This window comes from Psittacula echo, assembly GCF_963264785.1.
Source record: "Psittacula echo genome assembly, chromosome: 1".
In the NCBI taxonomy this organism is placed as follows: Eukaryota; Metazoa; Chordata; class Aves; order Psittaciformes; family Psittacidae; genus Psittacula; species Psittacula echo.
This window is the reverse complement of record NC_137735.1, coordinates 56,108,992-56,130,154: the sequence shown is the minus strand read 5'-3', so window position 1 is coordinate 56,130,154 and position 21,163 is coordinate 56,108,992. Positions and strand designations below refer to the sequence as shown.

The 21,163-nt window shown below is 39.0% G+C and overlaps 1 protein-coding gene across 1 annotated transcript in view; it reads left to right on the top strand.

Moving 5' to 3' along the window:
* The window catches only part of TBCK (TBC1 domain containing kinase), a 104,739-nt gene that overhangs the window by 65,989 nt on the left and 17,587 nt on the right, over positions 1 to 21,163 (top strand). Inside the window, 1 exon segment of the mRNA XM_080633828.1 lies at positions 3,780 to 3,955. Within this exon segment, the coding sequence (XP_080489954.1) occupies positions 3,780 to 3,955 (176 nt within the window).

Below are 21,163 nucleotides of genomic sequence, written 5' to 3'. Positions count from 1 at the left end.
GTTAGGTTTTCTCCATTACTTGCTTTCACTTGCTGTGAACAATGTATGCATATCCAGTTTTGCAGTAAAACTAAAAAATTCTATGTGCTTTTGTCACAGGTGTATTGCCTTTAAACTGATGCTTTCTTTCTAACATCTCATTAAAGTGCAGTCTATTTCTCTCATGTATCTTTAATTAATAATAAGCACTATATGTATGTAGCTTAAAAAGCAGGTATGTCAGGCTGAACCATCTTTTTCAGTTCAGGCTGTTGACAGAGGAAGGTGACAACCTGGCAGGGAATGATAATTCTGCACAAACAGAGCAAAATAAAGAACATCTTAGAGCAACCAGGAAGTTTAGTTCAAAAAAGGAATAATACATTTCCATAGGCTTAATATTAGGATGGGGCCATGGCAAACCCAGGATGTTACTGTTAGATCACTTATTTACTTCTCCACCCCCACCTTTTTCAATTCCTGTATTATTTGCATGTTTAGAAATCTCAGGAAAAGTCTTTTGATGCCCAATAATGGAGGAATTAGCTGGCGCCATAGAATTGTTTCTCATAAGGTCTGATTGCTGCCTGGCTGTGAAATAGTTAAGCTTTGTTGAGCCAGAACTCCTAACACCAATGTTTTAAAATGAAACTTGTAATTTTTAGTTCCTAGGTACTCAAGCGCCAGCTTTGGCTTTTGAAAGGTGCTCCGCACTTTTTGGAAACCAGACTGCATAAAGACGTATTAAATTTTGAAATAAGTGAGAACTTATTCTTTTGGTATTCATATTATGCTTAAAGTTAGGCTTAATTTTTTTTAGTGCATGCTTCATAGTTAGTGACATCATATTATGTCAGCATGTTATTGTTACAGATTTTCAAGCAAAATAATTTGTATGAATAAAACCAGAAGACAAAGAAAGGATAAAAACAGACTTGAAAGCTACCCAAGTGCAAAGGCTCTTCATGTAATGTGACTAATAAATATGCTGTAAATATTTACACCAGTTTAATGTAGTAACTCCAGTATTCTAAAACTAATAGTTTTTCAAAAAAAAAAAAAAAAGAATGTGAGTAAATTCTTTCACTAGCAATAGTTTTGTCTCCCTTCTGGGTAATAAATGTTGACCATTCCCATACACAGGCATGCATGTGCCTATGTGTATGCATTGTTACTTGGTGTATTATTTGTGGAAACCACAATCTCCTTGTTAAATTTTCATTCAGTACTACTTAGAAGCAGGTTAATTAATCAGCAGCCTGTAAACTGGTGTTAGGCTTTTGATGACCTACTTCACAAGCCATTTAAAATTCCCTCTTGTTCCATGGAATGTCATTTTCAGCTGTGGCCACTGTCCTCCTGAAATGCTACTTAGAAGAAATGACAAACGAAACAGCCAAGAATCACAGAACAAGAGACTCCTGCATTTTTTTCACTTACACTCTGATGTGTGAGAACTGGATATTGTTTTTAGGGAAACCCATTGCTGCGTTTTCCAGTTCTCTGAATTGATTCTTTTTGCAATTAGAGAGCTTGTTCCTAGGTAAAATATTTTGATAGTCTGTCTCAATGTTTAACTCTGTCAATCTCAATTTCTGCTTTCGGCTTTTTTCATAACTTTCTACTGCACATGGTGTTTCTATTCCATCCCCCAGTTCTCTGTTTTCAGTTTCAGATATTTGTAGGCTGTTATGCCTTCTCACAACCAAATGTTGTTCAGAATTTATTTTTTTTCACTGGCTAAATTCTGCTTTGATCTCACATATTACAAAAGTACTGCTGACATTTCATTAGCTAAGAATCTCAGGAGACAGGGCTTTAACCTACAGTTATAACTGTCCCTTTATAGGAAAAAAACCAAAATCCATAAATGTGCTACAGTCTTGAACAGAAATTCTCAACTTTATATATAAAATGAGTCTTCAGAAATTTAGAGAAAGCGACTGTAATTACCATGATTCAGAATGTATTCTAAGCTCTAGGAATAACAACCAGTGAAAGGCAACTGCTGTCTTTACCTGAACTTAGAAATTGTGTCAAATTGTCCAGTTACATGGAATGATACTAAATAACACTCTTCCATTACAGTATATTCAAAATGAAAAATCTCAAAAGTTTTCATCACAGAATGAAAAATAGTTAGTTGCTGTTGAGACACCACGTTGTCTGTCTCAGGCAAGTGTTATTCCAATGATACTTGGGAATCTGATATAGTTATGGAAAACTGTGACTTACCTTTGCAGCCACAAAAAGGTTTTAGAATAAAATTCTAGCTCTAAATTAAAATTGGGTAAACCACAGTTTAGTCACAGATTTTTCAGAAGGAAGCACATAAGCGTGTTGTCTTCAGTGGAATTAAAGCATATGCTGGAGGTTGTATCCTACCTGAATATAGTCAGCTTTTTGAATGGGAGATTAATAGATCACATCATTCAGATTTTAAGCAAAATAAATAATCTTATCCAACTAGAATATTCTGCCCTAAGCTTCAATTTTAGCTTCTTTTGCTCACCCACCCTGCAGATGACTGAGGTTTCTGGAGGAACTGCCTGATTGATGTCTAGTTATCAAATCTGTTGATGGCAATGAGTGATCAGTGGCAATTCAGCAAATCTGTTTGAGATATGTAAAGCTTGGCTACAGTTCCAGGTTTTTTTTTTGTGGAAGCTGGTGCTTACATCTTCTTAACTGTGGGTGCTGTAATGAATCATCCCAGGATTCTTGGGACAGACACAAGAAGTGCTAATATTCCTGTTGTTTGTCTGACACACTACACTAGGTTTGTTGTTAAATGCAAGGTAGGATAAGTGTTCTTTTCAGGAGACTGCAGACAGATGCAGAACTAACAAGTCCTTTTATAGTGATAGAAAAACAAATGTGTTTTATGTTACATGTTTCTAGAAGACAGAAGCATGCAGGATGCTTAGTGTTACAAAAAAAATTATTTGTAATATGTTTACTTTTTTGTTTTGCATGTTTTTTCAGTACGCTTTGGTAATTTTAATTTGATCACAGCTTATTTTAGGATGCATCCTATTTGGTGGATATCTGCTTTCCTTCCAGGTTGAGTAATACTTTGTCACACACAGCACTTTACTCTTTGAGACAGAGTGTTTCACTGTGAATGTCTGTTTGGTGTTTAGACTGGGGTTTTTTACTTTGTTTGTTGCTTTGGTTTGGCTTTTTAATAAAGCTCTAAAACAAATCCATTGTGTTTGCTGTCAAACACAAGTTAGCGCTGAGAACTCCTGTTTTCCACCAGGTAACATGTAGCTTTGTCATTTGACAGCTAAAAGCTTTCAGTCTGGCTCTAGCATTGACAAATAAGACACTTGGTTGATCCAAAATTCCTGATTTCCATATAATGCATGAAAGGTACTTTTGATGGACTGCAGGTACTTACATACTTACAAGAGTGTCCTGGGTTCAGCAGTGGCAGTCAGTTTGTTTATAGCCTGAACTCGCAAAAACATTTAATGAAGGTGCCTTGCAGTGGACTAGGCTTCTGTTATATTTCTGTCTTTGAACTGATCAAAGTTCTGTTACATTTCCCCTATGTAACTAGAGATAAAATTAATAAAATGTCTGTGCTGGCTTTTCATTAACAATTCTAAGTGTTTTTTTATAGGAAAATGTTTTTGAAAATTATGAGCCCTTTAAGGGGGAGAAACAGACAGACACTGAGGTATAGATGTGTCATATATATGTACGTTTAGCAATATCATAGATAGGCTAATCGGCTTTACTGATTTTTTTTTTCATGCTTGCATTTCTTGTTTTTTCTTTAAATCCCTGATCAGAGATTGATATTGAGCGTTGTGTTCGTGAGTCAATCAACCTGTTCCGCTGGACACCGAAGAGTGCTACATACAGGCAATATGCGCAGCCTCCACGGCAAGGCAGTGAAAGCAGCGGCACAAGAAGTTCCATGTCCTGCTTTTCAGCAGACTATCAGGAAGCACCTCGAAGTGACCTAGTAAGTGACCTGGGAATTGGAGGGGTAGAATTGTTCTGATGACGTGTTTCTCCTGCCCCAGATGGGTTTGGGTTGGTTTTTTTTATCTCTTTAAAATTTTGACAGAAAGAAAATACCCACCAAGCCTCAGTTGTTGACGTTTATGTTGTCACTTCCAAGCACAGGGGTTTGACACATTCATCAGATGTTCTGATTTGTTTGTCTGTAAGTACACAGTGTTAGAGCCTATGCCATAATATTAATTTTTAATGAACAGTACAGCGAATGAGAATTAACTGAAAGGGTGTTGGGGTTTGTTTTTTCTGAACTTCAATTGCTTTGAACTTTAGCTTCTTTGATGTATATGCCAATAAAATTGTTTCTTCTTGTGCTGAATTTCTGCCTCTCCCAGCTCCTGCTCTTGTGCCTCTGTGGTGTTTGTTACCACAGCAGACCAATGTCTACAACTCATCTGTAAAACTGGAAACGGGCTTTATCTTTGGAGAAGAATAGTAAAACCAACAATTTCCCAGTGAGAAATAGCTAACTGGAAAGTGATGCAGGCAACTCTGGCTGCTTTTTCCGTTTTAGCATGAAAAGGTTAAAGATATGGCTAAAGTTATTATGAGAGGTAGTATATGGTATATGAGTTATGCCTATGTTTGTCTTAGCAAAGAATATCTAGTGGCTAACAGTGTATCTACATTAAGTAGATACTGAGTTTAGCAAAAATATTTTTCCCTCTCTCCAGTAAATCTGATGGTTGTTTCTCTTGTCAAGTATACCATCTTAAGAATGGTGATTTGAAATGACTGCTTCCCTTCCTCTCAGGAGTATAAATCTAGTCATTCTCTTAAAAATTAAACAGTTTTATTTATTTGGTTTTTTTACCTCCATGTTCTCCTACAATTGGAATTCACTCACAAGTATGTTGTAATACTAGGGGTAGTATATATAGACTTGCCATATCTATTTGGTCAATTGCATTAGGCTTTAGTGTTTCCATCTCTTTTCCCAACTGCTAAGAAACTAAATGGTGTATTGGCACTCAAGTGTATCTTAATTTTTAAGTAGTACTTAAACCTGAATCTGATACTCGGTAATTTTCTTGGGTTTTAGTTTTGATTTTGTTTGTATAGTTGTATGTTCTGGAAGCTTTAGCCACAAATCTGGGGCTCCGAGTGCTACACATGCAAATGCAGAACAAAAGGAAACTTCAAAGCACTTAGAATGATTTAAGAACTAGGTGGATCTAGAAAAGCATTTGGGAAGAAAAATGAGAGGAGAATATTGGTTATCATCAAACAGGAATTGTAGCCGACAGTACTGCTGCTAAGCTGTTCTAGAGAAATGTAGAGATTTTCTGAAGGAGCTAAGGGCTGCACATTCATAGAATAATTCAAATAGGACCTTAGGAAGTCATCTGGTACAAATTCCTGCAGAAAACAAGCACAATACTGAATTCAGATGGGATTGCTCAGGGGTTTGTTCTGTCAGATCATGAAAACTTCCAGGGAAAGAGATTATGCAGTCATTCTTGACAGCCTGGCCTGATGCCTGAAGGTACTAATGGTGAAAATGGTTTTGTATATGTGCTAGCTTTCCTTAACATTATGACAGCAAGAGACTAAAAAGGCAAGTCTTCTTAGTCCTAAGGATGTGCTGTGCCAAGCAGGGTGAGCAGAGTTGGAAATAGCAAGGAGAGAGATGGGAGAAAGCAGCAATAGTCTGCTGAACTCGTAAATAGAACAAAGATGTATACTTGTAGCAAAGATAAAAATTCATAATTTGGGGTCAAGCAAAGTTTCTTTCTGTATTCCCAAGAAATTTGTTTGGTATTTTTTTACTGGTAGTCATTTTATTTTCATTCCAGAAGATGTGTTTGTTTATAATGCCAGTAACTAGGCTCATCTATTCCACAATTTCCAAGAAATTAAGCTAATGGTTTTGGTATGTTATAGAGAAGAAGAATAAATACTATAACTATTGCCTTCTTTTTTATTTCTACTGACCAACAAAGCACTTTTAGTTTGCTGCAGTGTAACTGATGGTTTAACTTCTTTTGAAGATCAAGTGTGTTGGATTTTTTGGGTAGAGCTTTAGGGTTTTTTTCATAGAATCACAGAATCCAAGAATGGTTAGGGTTGGAAAGGACCTGAAGATCATCTAGTTCCACCCACCCCACCCACCCCCCGCCGTCATGTGCAGGGACACCTCACACTACTTGTTTTGCTTTGCTTTTGGTTTTGGGTTTTTTGTTTCTTGATGGGGTTTTTGGGGGCAGGGAGGTTAGCTTATCATATGGTGCAGCACTATGGAATTTATATAGAGATGGGGAATGTATTCAGGCTTTTTCTGTACCAAAGAGGAAGCTAATCTCATGGATACCAGAATGAGAAAGACGACAATTCACATGTTAAGTTACAGTCTACTACTGAGGGCAGTGTTTGCTCTCATTGCTGTATTTTTGTGTGCTAGATTTTGAGACACGTACATATAAGCTAAGCGTGTCATGGTTCTGTCAGTAGCTATCGTTCACATTTAAAAAATACTGTGTAACATGTGCCATTAGCAAGCTACCTCTCAGCTGTGACCAGTTCTGTACTTCTGGATAGTTGTCTTTATAAGATGACACTTCTCAGGGTTTTGAGCAACACCGCTCAAATAAAAAAACTAAATTCTTGGTGAAATACACTGTTTACACCCAAAAGTGTTTGGTCTTTTGGTTTTGGGTTGGGGTTTGGGGTTTTTTTTTGTGATTAGTAGGGGTTTTTTTACCCTTAATCCTGGAACTATCTGTTTCGTCAGACATGTCCTCTACTGTTGTTTGTTGCTGTGAGGAAACTTCTTTCCTACTTGAAAGCAGTGGAATCTGAGATCAATCTTTAATATGCACAGTAGCCTTTAATGCATTTTCTAAAACACCATTGTGTCCTTGCTGGTCAGTTTAGCTCTTAAAAAATTACTTTGTTGTGTCCCTGCGTTTTTCATTGGTCATTATTTTGACAAGCATTTTGCATTAGTTTTGTATCTCCGGTTTTATATTTGTGAGTCACATCTGTATTTGAAGGTGGATAAGGTAGGAAACAATTCCTTTTAGAAACAAAGCTGTGTGTTTGCTTCTGAAGGTAATTTATGAGTTCTTGAAACATTAAGTGTTTAGTGTATTTAATTTTTAACACCAGCTGTCTTCTACTCCTATACCTGTATTTTCTTTCTAAGCTGCTTCAGTTTGTTTCTTAAGTGCTTTTTATTGGCTACTCGTGTATATGTGTGTATCTCCATTTTATGGTGCTTTGGTTAATAATAACGTGAGAAGTATTTGCCCCTGAGTGAACACTTTTTCTGCCTAAATAAGCAGCCAGCAAAACAAAATTGTTTTGACTCTTTTTGTCTCTAGTGTGACTTAGTTTTTATTTTAGTGGCATCTATTTTCTATTTTAGTGGCATCTGTAGCTTTGTAAGTAGGCTTGGGTACTCTCTTCACTCCTGGACTTGTTGTGATGCTTAACCGTTTACACTTTCAGCCAGGAAGCATAATTCTACTGAGATAAAATCTCAAGGAGGGAATAGTTTCAGGGAAAATGAATGTGCATCTTAAGTGGGTTTGCATATTTATTTTGAGAAAGATAAAGTATCAAGAATGGAAAAAAACTGTCAAATTCCGTAATTTTAGTAGCAGTCTGTTCAGCTTTGTGTCTGTCATTTTTTCTTGAGCAGTACACAGCTTGGTTGGTTGGATTTTTTTCTTCCTAAAAAATTTTTTCCCTTGGAAACTCCCAAAGTGTTTTCAAAGTGTTTTTCTTGAATATCCAGGAGTCACAGAGCCAAATAATACTTTCCATGTAACAATTTTCTTCTATACCCCTATCTCCATTGTTCTAGACATGGTAGATGTACACTTTCTCCAGCTACCCGTATATTTCTAAATAAAAGGAAGAGTGATGCAATTTCTTTATCAATGTCTGCTCAAATGTGGCAGGTGGACTCCCAGAAATCCCAAAGCTGATACAATTATGCCTTTGTCTTGGTCTTTGGCTACCAATCCCCTTTTCAAGGGTGAGAGTACCTGTTGAATGTTGGGGAATTGAAGCATTCAACTGGAAAAAAGTCTACCAGATGACTGTTGTTCTTTGCACTGATGTGAATGACAACAGTCCAGTTTAGCTTTTGATTTGATATAAAGTAGGAGAAATACCTAAGTGGGAAGATGAATTAATGGCTTTATGAAACAGTGCAAATGTGAAAAATACTTGTTTTTATCAAAAGTAGTATCAGCAAATTTTCCTGGTGGTTGACTTTTCTTTGCAGATAATCAAGGATAGCTTGCATGACAGACTTCTTATAGATCGGACTTTGGGCCTATTGGCACTAAATATACCAGCCCTCAGTTGCTTCTAACTTCCCCTTTGCACCTGGAGTATATTTGTCCATATAAAAAATGTATTGCCTAGGTTTATATCGAGTCCTTTAATAACTGGTGTGTAAAGTCCATCTATTCTTCTAAAAGAAGCATGATGAGTAGTGTACACCAACATTTCTCTTTCAGTGTATAAGGTAGGAAACATTCAAGTTTCTGCCCCTCTACTCTGCTCTCATGAGACCTCACTTGGAGTACTGTGTACAGTTCTGGTGTCCTCAACATAAAAAGGACATGGAGCTGTTGGAGCAAGTCCAGAGGAGGGCTACAAGGATGATCAGGGGACTGGAGCACCTCTCATATGAAGACAGGCTGAGCAAGTTGGGGCTGTTGAGCCTGGAGAAGAGAAGGCTGCGTGGAGACCTCATAGCAGCCTTCCAGTATCTGAAGGGATTGTAGTGATAGGACGAGGGGTAGCAAGTTAAAACTTAAACAGGAGAAGTTCAGATTGGATATAAGGAGAAAGTTCTTTACTGAGAGGGTGGTGAGACACTGGAATGGGTTGCCCGGGGAAGTTGTGAATGCTCCATCCCTGGCAGTGTTCAAGTCCAGGTTGGATGAGGCCTTAGGTGGCATGGTTTAGTGTGAGGTGTCCCTGCCCATGGCAGGGGGGTTGGAACTAGATGATCTTAAGGTCCTTTCTAACCGGAACTATTCTATGATTCTATAATGGTGAAGTGTTTGTGCTGTTCATAATGGTGGTTATATATCTTCTGCCTCAAGGGTCTTCTGACTGCCTTGACCCATTTCAGGTTTGGTTTGTGTTCTGTTTTTGTAGGGAACTTGTTTTTGCTTTCTTATTTCATTGTTCTACTACTCAACAGAAAGCTGTTCCTCAAATTCATCTTTAGTTTACTGTGCAAGGCATTAACCAATCAAGACCTGAGTTAATGCTTCTAATTTATTTTGCATGTACCTTTGATACTTCTGGTTTTGTGACTTGAGTGAAAAGTTGGGTTTGTCTTTTTTGAGATGAGCTGGTTAAAAATTTTATGTCTCTTTCCTGCGAATGAATAAACAATTCACTATTTAGGCATGTCATAAGTTCACCATATTCTGGCAAATATTTTCAGGAATTGTTGAAAGCTTCAGAACTTCTTTTGTGTATATATTAACTTTTCCAATTTTTTTTTCATACTTCTACCATTAGGCAGGCAGCAACCAAGAAGGGGGGAGTGTAAGGAAACCTCTTGCTTCCAGCACTTTGTTTCTGCAGATTAAATTAGGTGAAAGAAGCCTTTTTAGGATTTTCTTTACTCTGCTTGGTTTTAAGAGTATGAATGTATTTTTTAATGTTTAAAACTTCTTCTGATAGAAGATAAGGCATTAAATCAATTAGCAGAGTGGATAAAACAAGAAGTATATGACTTAAGAAGTAACTGATGTTAAATGTTAATTTACGAGTCTCTAATGAAAGTTGTGAGATTTTAAGGTTGTAATGCAAATAGCAATTATTTTAATTGAATGTAAAGTCATTGAAAAAAAGGGCTGTGTTTTTTATTAGTTGAGGGAGAATTAAAGGAGTATGTTTATAATCTAAATATTATTTATGTGAGATTTTAATAGTTTATTAGACAGTCACTTAGATCGTATTTAAGGATTGTAAACATATTTTGTGCAGACTTAGTTTCCAAGTCTCACTGAGACATGTTTGTCTGCTGTGAATGTAAATGGAGCATTTGGAGCACCCAGAGCACTCTCTACTGCAGCCTTAGGCTCAGGTTCTGGATTCATTGACTGTCTCTGTAGTCCTTCCTCACAAGCCTTTGTGATTATACCCACTTTGAAGTTGAAAGCTGGGTGTATCTGACCTTTTTGACCTCACACAATTGGGATTCCATTACTGATTAACAAATGTGCTGAGGAAGGGGAGGTAATTATACCTGTAAAATTAATTTATAAAGAGAAAAATAAAAAAATCTACCCACTTCTCTCTCTCTGCACCTTGTGGGAATGTTGTTTTTGTTTGGTTTTTTTTTTCTAATCTTGAAAATGTTTTAAAATCAGATTCTGGGTTTGTTACCCTTTGGTTGATTATATGTTAGGGTTCTTAGTAGTTTATCGCACACACTAATATGCTTCCACAGACATAGCTACCTCCTGCCACTCACAGCAACTCTCATTCCAGCATGCACTAACTCCTCCATATACATGCCATATATTTATTACTGCTGTGCAAGTTATGTCTTAGAACACAGTCCTGTGTAACAGTGCTATTGAGAAAATGTAATAGAAATTAATTTCATTACATGGGGAGGGGGTGTGCTATGTCAGAGATACTTCTGTCAAAGGCCTGTGGTGTTTTCTTTCCTCTGCTCGCTAGTCCTCTGTCCTACCCTATTTCTTGTCTCTACATAGGTCTGTATGGGACCCCGCCTTAGGCTAACCTGGAATCCAGGATTCCATCGCATCCCTTTTTTAATGCACCTTAGGCCAGGCTAAGTGCTGTGTCTTTTCTCAGTTGAGTCAGGATGCGGTGTCATTATGATCTAATTTTATTAGGAAGTTCAGTGAGAGGATGAAAAAAACTTTCCTGAGTGCAGCTCTCTTGCCTGGTGCTGTTGCTGCATTATTGCAGTTAATAGCCTAGTACAGATTGTCCAGTGGTTTGTGTGATTGTGTCAACATCATCTTAGTCTACTAGTAAAATTGTTACAGCTGTGTATATTTTTTTTCTCATCTGTCATTTTTACCAATGGAAAATCTGATTTTCAAATATATGTGACAGTGTAACTAGAAGAAAGAGCATGTACTGATTGCAAAGTTGAACTTGCAGCAAAAGTTAGCCACAGAGCTAAAAATGTCACAGAGCAATGCTGCCATTGTAAATGCCAGTTCAGAGAACAGAAATCATGGATAAATAACAACTACAGTTTAATCCTAAAAAAAGATGGATTACCTACACCCAAGGTCTCTGTCTGACATCAAGTAACGTATGTGATCGCATTGCAAGGGAAAAGAAATTCCTCTTCCAGTTACAGTTTGCATTGAGATGTGATATAAAATTCCTGTTGATTTTGGTTTTAAAGAGGGCAAGGAAATCTGACAGTTTAAGATTCTGTAGTGGTTTGGGTTTTTTTTGCTCAAGGCAAAGTAATGCAATTTCTTGTTAAGGAGAGAGCATCTATCAAGAGTCAAAAAACAGGCACTGATGGAAAGTGGGGAAGGCTTGCAAGATCATTCTTGCTGCTACTTTTACTTCAAGTTTCATTTCATGTTAAAGCATCTTGTGAGTATTTTCAGGCATGACTGGATTATGGCTCAGCTTTTTATTTTAAAATGGTTCCCTGCAGTGGTGCGAAGTGTTCACCTGTTTTATCACATCAGAGGCATTAATGAGACTTCCCAGCATGTCTGCCTAGCTGCATGCAGGGAGTAACTTGTCTTTCTGCTCTGCTGACTCAGCTTACTCACTCAACTATGTTGTTCCAGGGAGAGAGAGAGAGAGGTTTCCTTAATAATGAGCTACTTTGGCAAGCACACTTCACTTACATTTCTATAGACTGCCTACAGTGGTGTATGAAGACATTTGGAGGATGCTTATGGACTACAATTGGCTCGAAGTTGCTGTTTGCACATTCCTTTTTAAGGTGTGGGATCTGGAGCTGGGACCTTTGTGGAGAATCAGGGTGGTGGAGAAGAGGTGGAGAAGTACAGCTTGCAACCTGAAATGGAGCAAACTTTAGAAATAAGAAGTAGAGAGAGGCAAGGAGGGTAGCAATGCGATGGCAAGGAAAGACTGAATCTGAAGTGTGAGTTTGCTAGAGACATTGTGTTGAGAACAGTGGCTTTATAGTGTTTAGAAAATTTTTGAGAACAGTTCCTAAAATCTGCACTTTTGGTTGTTTCTGTTTTATAAGTAATTCTGATTCAACATCAAAAACATTGAAACCTTTTTGTATACCATTTGCTAACAATGGTCATCAAAAAATGATGGGGTTGGAGGGAGAGGAATAGGGAATGTATGGAAACCTGTATTCCTATTTATTTATGATCATTGGAATACCTGCCTGTTTAAGTTTTGTTCTGTCAGTAACAGTGGATTTAAGCATTAATCTTTCTCAGTTGGTACAGGACTTAAGTATTTACTGGGCCATCAGAATTTGATGTAGTTATTCTGTTTGTTTAAAAGCAAAAACACCCCACCAAAGATAAACATGCAAAGGACAATGGTCTTAGGAAACTAAGTACTGCCTTCATCTACTTAATTGTGAAGGATATAGACAAAAACATTTGCATGGAAAATACTAAGTGCAGACATGCTGGTAATGATTGGTTTCAGCCATAAAGTGCTTCCGGATGATGCAGCTAAAATCTAGTGTTCTTATTTAATTGGCTTTGTTCTTAGATGCTTCCTGAAAGCTGACTTTGCCTGTCTTGAAAATTCTTTTTTGGATAAGAACATGGTAGCAGTGGCTTTGCTTATAAATTTATCCTGAAGTGCCCTGTTCTTGCTTCTTCTCCCTCTTCTACCAGTTGTTTTCTTCTGACAGTTATCACAGTATCACAGTATGCTAGAGATTGGAAGGGAACTCAGAAAATCATCTAGTCCAATCCCCCTGCCGGAGCAGGAACACCTAGATGAGGTTACACAGGAATGGGTCCAGGCAGGTTTTGAATGTCTCCAGAGAAGGAGACTCCACAACCCCCCTGGGCAGCCTGTTCCAGTGTTCCGTCACCCTCACTGAGAAGAAGTTTCTTCTCAAGTTTAAGTGGAACCTCTTGTGTTCCAGTTTGTACCCATTACCCCTTGTCCTATCATAGTTTGCCACTGAGAAGAGCCTGGCTCCATCCTCATGACACTCCCCCTTTATATATTTATATACACTAATATGGTCATCCCTCAGTTTCCTCTTCTCCAAACTATAGAGACCCAGCTCCCTCAGTCTTTCCTCATAATGGAGATGCTCCACTCCCTTAATCATCTTAGTTGCCCTACGCTGGACTCTCTCCAGCAGGTCCCTGTCCTTCTTGAACTGAGGGGCCCAGAACTGGACACAATATTCCAGATGCGGTCTCACCAGGGCAGAGTAGAGGGGAAGGAGGACCTCTCTCGACCTACTAACCACCCCCCTTCTAATATACCCCAGGATGCCATTGGCCTTCTTGGCCACAAGGGCACAGTGTTGGCTCATGGTCATCCTGCTGTTCACTAGGACCCCCAGGTCCCTCTCCCCTACACTGCTGTCTAACAGGTCGTTCCCCAACCTGTACTGGAACCTGGGGTTGTTCCTGCCCAGATGCAGGACTCTACACTTTCCCTTGTTATATTTCATCAAGTTTCTCCCTGCCCAACTCTCCAGCCTGTCCAGGTCTCGCTGGATGGCAGCACAGCCTTCTGGCGTGTCAGCCACTCCTCCCAGCTTAGTGTCATCAGCAAACTTGCTGATAGTACACTCAATTCCCTCATCTAAATCATTGATGCATATATTAAATAATACTGGTCCCAGTACTGACCCTTGAGGCACTCCACTAGATACAGGCCTCCAACTAGACTCCGCCCATAGACTACAACTCTCTGGCTTCTCTCCTTCAGCCAGTTCACAGTCCACCTCACTACCTGATCATCCAGACCACACTTCCTCAGTTTAGCTATGAGGATGCTGTGGGAGACTGTGTCAAATGCTTTGCTGAAGTCAAGGTAGACCACATCCACCGCTCTGCCATCATCCATCCACCGTATTATTTCCTCATAAAAGGCTATGAGGTTGGTCAAGCATGACTTCCCCTTGGTAAAGCCATGTTGACTGCCCCTCATAACCCTCTTATCCTTGATATGCCTTAAGACGGCACCAAGGATAAGGTGTTCCATCACTTTCCCAGGGATGGAGGTGAGGCTGACCAGTCTGTAGTTACCCGGGTCCTCCTTCTTGCCCTTTTTGAAGACTGGAGTGACATTTGCTTTCCTCCAGTCCTCAGGCACCTCTCCCGTTTCCCAAGACTTGGTAAAGATGATGGAGAGTGGTCTAGCAATGACTTCCGCCAGTTCCCTCAGCACCCGTGGGTGCATCCCATCTGGACCCATGGCTTTATGGATGTCCAGATTGCTCAACTGGTCTCTAACCCATTCCTCGTCGACTAAGGCAAACTGCTCCAGTGACCTGGCGTCATCTGAGCTCACAGGGGTACAGGGCTCTTCAGGACTGCCTCCGGCAGAGTAGACAAAGACAAAGAAGGCATTCAATAACTCTGCCATCTCAGTATCTTCTGTCACCAGGGCACCCATCCCATTCACCAGTGGGCCAACCTTGCCTCTGGTGTTAGTTTTATCAGCTATATATTTGAAAAAGCTCTTTCTGTTGTCCTTGACCCCTCTCACCAGATTTAATTCTAAGGAGGCCTTAGCCATCCTAGCTGCCTTCCTACATCCTCTAGCAGCAGCCTTATATTCCTCCCGAGTGGCCAGCCCCTCCTTCCATGACCTGTAAACTCTCCTCTTCCACTTGAGCGTACCCAGCAGTTCCTTATTTAGCCACGCAGGTCTCCTGGTCCTCTTCCTTGACTTTGTATGTGTCGGGATACTCTGATCTTGAGCCAGAATAAGCAATCCTTGAATGCCAACCAACTATCTTGGGCCCCTTTACCTTCAAGCAGCCTTGCCCATGGGATTTCCCCTAGCAATTGCTTGAAAAGGCCAAAGTTTGCCCTGCTAAAGTCCAGGGTTGCAATTCTACTTGCTATTGTACTGGTCCTACCACACAAGATCCTGAATTCCACCATCTCGTGGTCGCTGCAACCAAGGCAGCCCTCAACCTTTACTGCTTCTATCAGCCCCTCCTTGTTAGTGAGGATGAGATCCAGCAGCGCTCCTCTCCTGGTTGGCTGATCCACCATTTGGATGAGGAAGTTATCATCCATACACTGGAGGAACCTCCTGGACTGTGGCTGGGTTGCTGAGTAGTCCTTCCAGCAAACATCAGGGAAGTTAAAATCTCTCACGACGACCACGGCCTGTGACTGTGAGGCCGCTCTCAGCTGCCTGTAGAAGGCCTCGTCAACTTCCTCACCCTGATCTGTTATGTTTTAGTTGGTATAAAATAGTGCTACTATATATAATTTTTTTTTATCTCAAAGCTTATATGATGGCACCATGGGATTGAGTATTATTTAGGTGAAACTTGCTGTAAAAAATACTTTAGCTTTCTTCCATAATGGTTATTTAAAGTAAAACCAAGCACAAACAGAAATGTCTTTGCTACAAACTAGTGTGACTTTTGATTTGGAGTTGCGTCTGTTTGGTTGCTATGTGAATCTGCCTTTGTTTCTTTCTCTGTTTACTAAAGTCTCCTAAAACCCACTATCTTCTAAGATGGTTTTAAAATGTTTTTGTCATCTTATTTCTAGGTATAAATGCATACCTTGGTTTCGAAACAAAACATGATATTCCAGCTATCTGGAATAGCATCTTCCATGAAACATTTTTTTTTTATGAAGGACTTTGGTACTTTGGCTAGGTGTTTTTACTTGAACACCAGATTTTGATTATACTGAGCTTCATGCTGAAGTTCCTTCTGTATTAAATTTGCTGCAATAAGTTTCACCAACTTCAAAGACAAAAGGGAGGAAACCCTGCTTCTACTCAGATAAAGCTATCCTTTCCATGGATAAAAAGTTCCTTTATAGCCTGTCTGTTTTATCAGATGGGACTGTTAAATTCAGGTTCAGCAGAACTAAAGATACTTCCTTATTTTCTAAATAAATAAATAAATAATGTATATCTTTATTTAATAGCCAGAATGAAATGCTTATAAGAGATTGCAGGCTAATGGAGAAAGAGATAGCAGCTATGATTGTGCCAGCCTCATGTTTTGGTGTGCTTTAATCTTTCTGAAACTTGACTTATAATTGGAGAATTCTTAGGCAACTTTAATTCCTAATATTAAAAAAAATCATAATAAATTCCTAATGCCTATTACTTCTTATTAAGAGCAGTAAATGCATATGGCCTAGCAATTCTCAGGCCTATTTGAAAATTAATGGGATGAGAACAGTAAGTACTTGTAAAAAGTAAAGAATTTAGGGTGTTGTCAGAGAAACTTCCGGGAGGCAAGCAGAACGCACCTTTCAGGTTAAGTACTCTTTTTCCTATTACCAGCCTGCTGATCAGGCAATCTTCCCTGATGAACAGCTTCTTATAGCTGACTAGTGTAAAGCAAGATTCATGCTTGAAGTTAAGATACGATAAAATCACAACTGTGTAACTGGACTTTTAACTGTCTTCTGGAACTGTGCTTAAAGTAGAGCTTTTGCCTTTTTTAAGAAGGAGTGAAGGGTGATTTCTTAGAAATTATGTACCATGTCTGCCTTGGAAAAGAGTAAATAGATCACAGGAGAAGGATGAACAAAGGAAGAAATAAGCATCATGTATGTGATATGCTGCTTGTACTTCAGCTTTTCCCAGTGGTTATGCTGGCTATTTTTTTTTTTAAATTGTCCTGTTTGTAGCCCAAATAGGCTAATAAGTATTACTAGCGTGGACATTTTGGTTTGTGGAATAATCCTTACACCCTCCCTTCATTTTTTAAAACAAAAAATTGCAGATTCAACTAGATGTTAGCAGGTGTCCTGGGATGTAACTACCTGCAACTTAATTTAGCTGGAATCAAAATCTCAGTTGGATACTACTGCCTGTTCACAATTTGTTGGATATTTGTAAATGATAAATAAGAGACTATCAGTGCCCTAAACTTTTTCTAAGAGCCTTAAACGACTTGGTCTGAAGTGGGACCTCACCCTTCCCTCACCTACTGTTGCTTTTGGTTCTTTACAGCTGGAAACCGATGCCTGCAATGACATAATAAAGCCTACACAGGGAACTGAAACCAGCAGTCAGGACAAAGATTAAGCCTCCTGTCTAACATATCATCCTGCATTTTGTGCATCTCTTCTTAGTTGCCAGGCTGAGGGAGAGAGTAGTCACGGATGTGGCAGACAACAGCTGGAACACTGTCGTGGAGGTTAGTAGGAAGGGTGTTAAAGGTTCAGGAGAATCTACAAGGTTTAGGTGCTGTGAGTGCCTCAAGCACTGCCTGAACTTAAGTGCAGTGCCAACCTACAGGTATCCATAGCAGAATGGTGGTATGAAGAGGAGAGATGTGAGGTGGACTGGGTGGAAGGATTGACAGTTTATTGTTAGCTGTGTTTACCTTTTGCTGAGTGACAGTTCAGTAGAAAATTCCTGTGAGGACATGCCTGACATGAAATATAGTTCTTATCAGATACAGCAGATAAAGTCAATTTTTAAAATATAATTAGGAAAGATGATCTTATAAATGCATGCATATATTTCACTGTGCATTTGAAGGAAATAAATTCATCTGATAAAGCAGTTGTTAAAAAAAAGAAAATTCAGCAATTCTATTTCCCACAAGTCTGTTGAGGAGCTTTCGACTGCAGCTTTGTTCAAAGCCTACATAGAGATACTGTATCACTAAATATGCCGTTGAAGCAGATCTGGACATACTAGGTCAAAGCAAGGATGATTGTAAAATTCACGGTTGAATGTGTTTCTCCTTATTTTCAACCCAGTTAAAGTGAAAAAAAATGGTTATTGAAACCTATTCACAGGACAGATAATGTTTACCTGTGGAGCACTTCTTGTGGCATTATACTTTCAGATGAGGAGAAAATAGTTTTTTATCAGTATAGGAAAAATTTGACTAGTTTGTTTTCTGCTGTAGACTTCATGCTTGCCTCTTAAACTTCTATTCTTTCCTGAGGCATTCATCCCGTCTGCTGAATTAGACAAGAATTACATAAATAAAAGCTGTCTCAGCTAAATGTGTATTTATGTAATCACTACTCCTTCTACGTTGATACCTTTCTTGGATACTGCGAGCTTGTGTCTGCTGTGAATCCCCTAGACATGAACTGCTGAATTTGTTTGGCAAGTCTGAAGTTTGTGAGCAGAGTTTGACTTTTTTCTTCCTCCTCCTCCTCCCCTTTGATGCAGTTCATTTCCTTGGACTCTTCTTGGGGAAATCCAGCTACTTGACTGGGAGGTTGGCTTTAGACATCAACTGGGAGTTGGACATGTCGTCTGTCACACTGTTATTTTTATAGAAACAGGTCTCCCTTGAGTATTGTCTATTCTGTTGAAACAAATCATAGAATCATAGAATAGTTAGGGTTGGAAAGGACCTTAAGATCATCTAGTTCCAACCCCCCTGCCATGGGCAGGGACACCTCATACTAAACAATGTCACTCAAGGCTCTGTCCAACCTGGACTTGAACACCGCCAAGGATGGAGCATTCACAACTTCTTGGGCAACCCATTCCAGTGCCTCACCACCCTCACAGTAAAGAATTTCTTCCTTATATCCAATCTAAACTTCCTCTGTTTAAGTTTTAACCCATTACCCCTTGTCCTATCACTATAGTCCCTGATGAATAGTCCATCCCCAGCATCCTTGTAGGCCCCCTTCAGATACTGGAAGGCTGCTATGAGGTCTCCACACAGCCTTCTCTTCTCCAGGCTGAACAGCCCCAACTTTCCCAGCCTGTCTTCATACGGGAGGTGCTCCAGTCCCCTGATCATCCTCGTGGCCCTCCTCTGGACTTGTTCCGACAGTTCCATGTCCTTTTTATGTTGAGGACACCAGAACTGCACACAATACTCCAAGTGAGGTCTCATGAGAGCAGAGTAGAGGGTCAGGATCACCTCCTTTGACCTGCTGGTCATGCTCCTTTTGATGCAGCCCAGGATACAGTTGGCTTTCTGGGCTGCGAGCGCACACTGAGGCTGGCTCATGTTAAGTTTCTTATCAACCAACACCCCCAAGTCATTCTTCGCAGGAGAACACATTATCCAGAAAATCAAGCTTTTTTTTGATTATAAAGCATTGTGACCTCTGTTATCCTGAATTTGGGAGGAAATTATGTACTGACAATAGCAATTTGTAAGTTCTGTTTTGAATGCTGTCACATACAATGGAAAAGGTGGGTTAATATATTCCCTGAAGTACAGTTACAGTTTTTGTGAGTGATTTTGAGTGCTTTTTGGTAACATACTTTACAACAAAGGCATTTCTTACTGCAGAAGGACTAAGAAGTCTTTTTTTTTCTGAGACATAACTCAGGAAAATATGTGTATGCACCTCTGTTCTCTCTGGCATGTTCTCTAAACTTGGAATAGTCCTCAGGTTAAATGAGAAACTAGCACGTTTAGAAAACAAAACAAAGCTAGAGCTACCAACAATTGGTTGGCTAATACCAGTTAGTAATGCTTCCATTTCCTTCAGTTATTCCTGTTCTCTTGATTTGTTTGGTTTTGGTTGGTTTGTTTTGGGTTTTTTTTTACCATGGGTCAAATGCACATAGTGTCATGAATCAGTGTGATCACTGCAATCTAAAATAAGATTATAGAAATGTGATATTTTTTCAAAGCAGAAAATTTGCTATTCCGGTACTTTTAGAAAGACCTGTATGTTGCCTGTACTATATAACTTATTCTCAAAGGTAATACATGATAATGTTCTATTTGTTCTTTCTTTTTAGTTTTCCACTTTCTGTAGTCCATTTCTGTATGCTGTGCTCATGTTCTGAACAGCTGCAGAGTGCAGAAGCAAATCTTCATGATGAAATGGCTATTTCATTAATATAGGTAGTCTTCTTCAAGAATAAGACATCAAAACAGTCTGAACATCTTTCAGAAGATGGTCCCTGATCCTAATTATTCTGTTTGTTCCTGTCTCCTGAGAAGCGAGAATAACTCACTAGAAACAGCTATAGACTTAATTGTAAACAACTTTTGTCTTTAATTGACCTCCTGCTCAATCAGAGCACAATGGTTGCACAAGACAAACCAGTTCTGTTGTAAGATGACTAAGCTCCTTCAGTGTATCTTTGATGTACATAACTCTTGGAGTAAGTTGAGTTCCATAATGCTTTAGGTTTTGCTGGTGGGTTTTTGTTTTAGCATATGTAGTCAACCTGCTAACTCTGCTGGATTAAAGCATAATGAAAACTTTAATATTTACCTGTGATTTTTCAGATTGAGGCAATGGCACCAACAGAAAAAGAAATTACAAAAGGCGATAAATCAACTCCTTAACACCCTGGTGCATGCTAATGTATTTTGAATTACATAGTGTATGAAAGTTAAAAAAAAAAAAAAAAAGCACTTTCAACATTTACTCAAAGTGAAAAAAGACCTTTTAGTGAAGATACAGTTCTGAAAGTCCCACCAGGGTAGGTGGGAGATTAAAGAAAAAAGTTTCATGTTTGCATATGTAATAATAGGAAAGGTGACTGTAGCAGTCCTTCAGCTTTTAGATCTTCACATAGGATTTGCAAACCTGGTGTTCCCAAGGACAGAATCCTAGGGCATGCCTACTGCTTGCAAAGAATCCAAGTGCGACCCTCTTAAACAAGCTGGAAGTTTCCCTTGTGTTTTATTTTGTGTGAATCAAGCTAATTCTTTTGGGTGAAACTAGTTGTAATGGCACTTAAAAGTTTCAGCAATGTAAAACAACCTTTGAAGGTAGGTGGAGACATATGGCTTTCACAACTATCTAATGGTGACCATATTTCATTATTTTCTTCTGCAGTTCAGAGATTTATATGTGTTGGTAATTAATGAAAATACAGGATTTCTGCATTGTTATTCACAAAAATAAGGAGGATTTAGAGTTTTGGGTTTTTTGCTTCATTTAGATATGCATGATCTTTTAAGAACGTAAAGTGAAGAAATGCTAGCATTTAGAAATAGTTCTGAGCTAATTCACAATGAAGGCTCTCTTATGAAAAACAGTTCTGTCCCCCAATTTCCTCATCCCCCAAAACTAAGGAACAAATTTTCTTGGGTTAT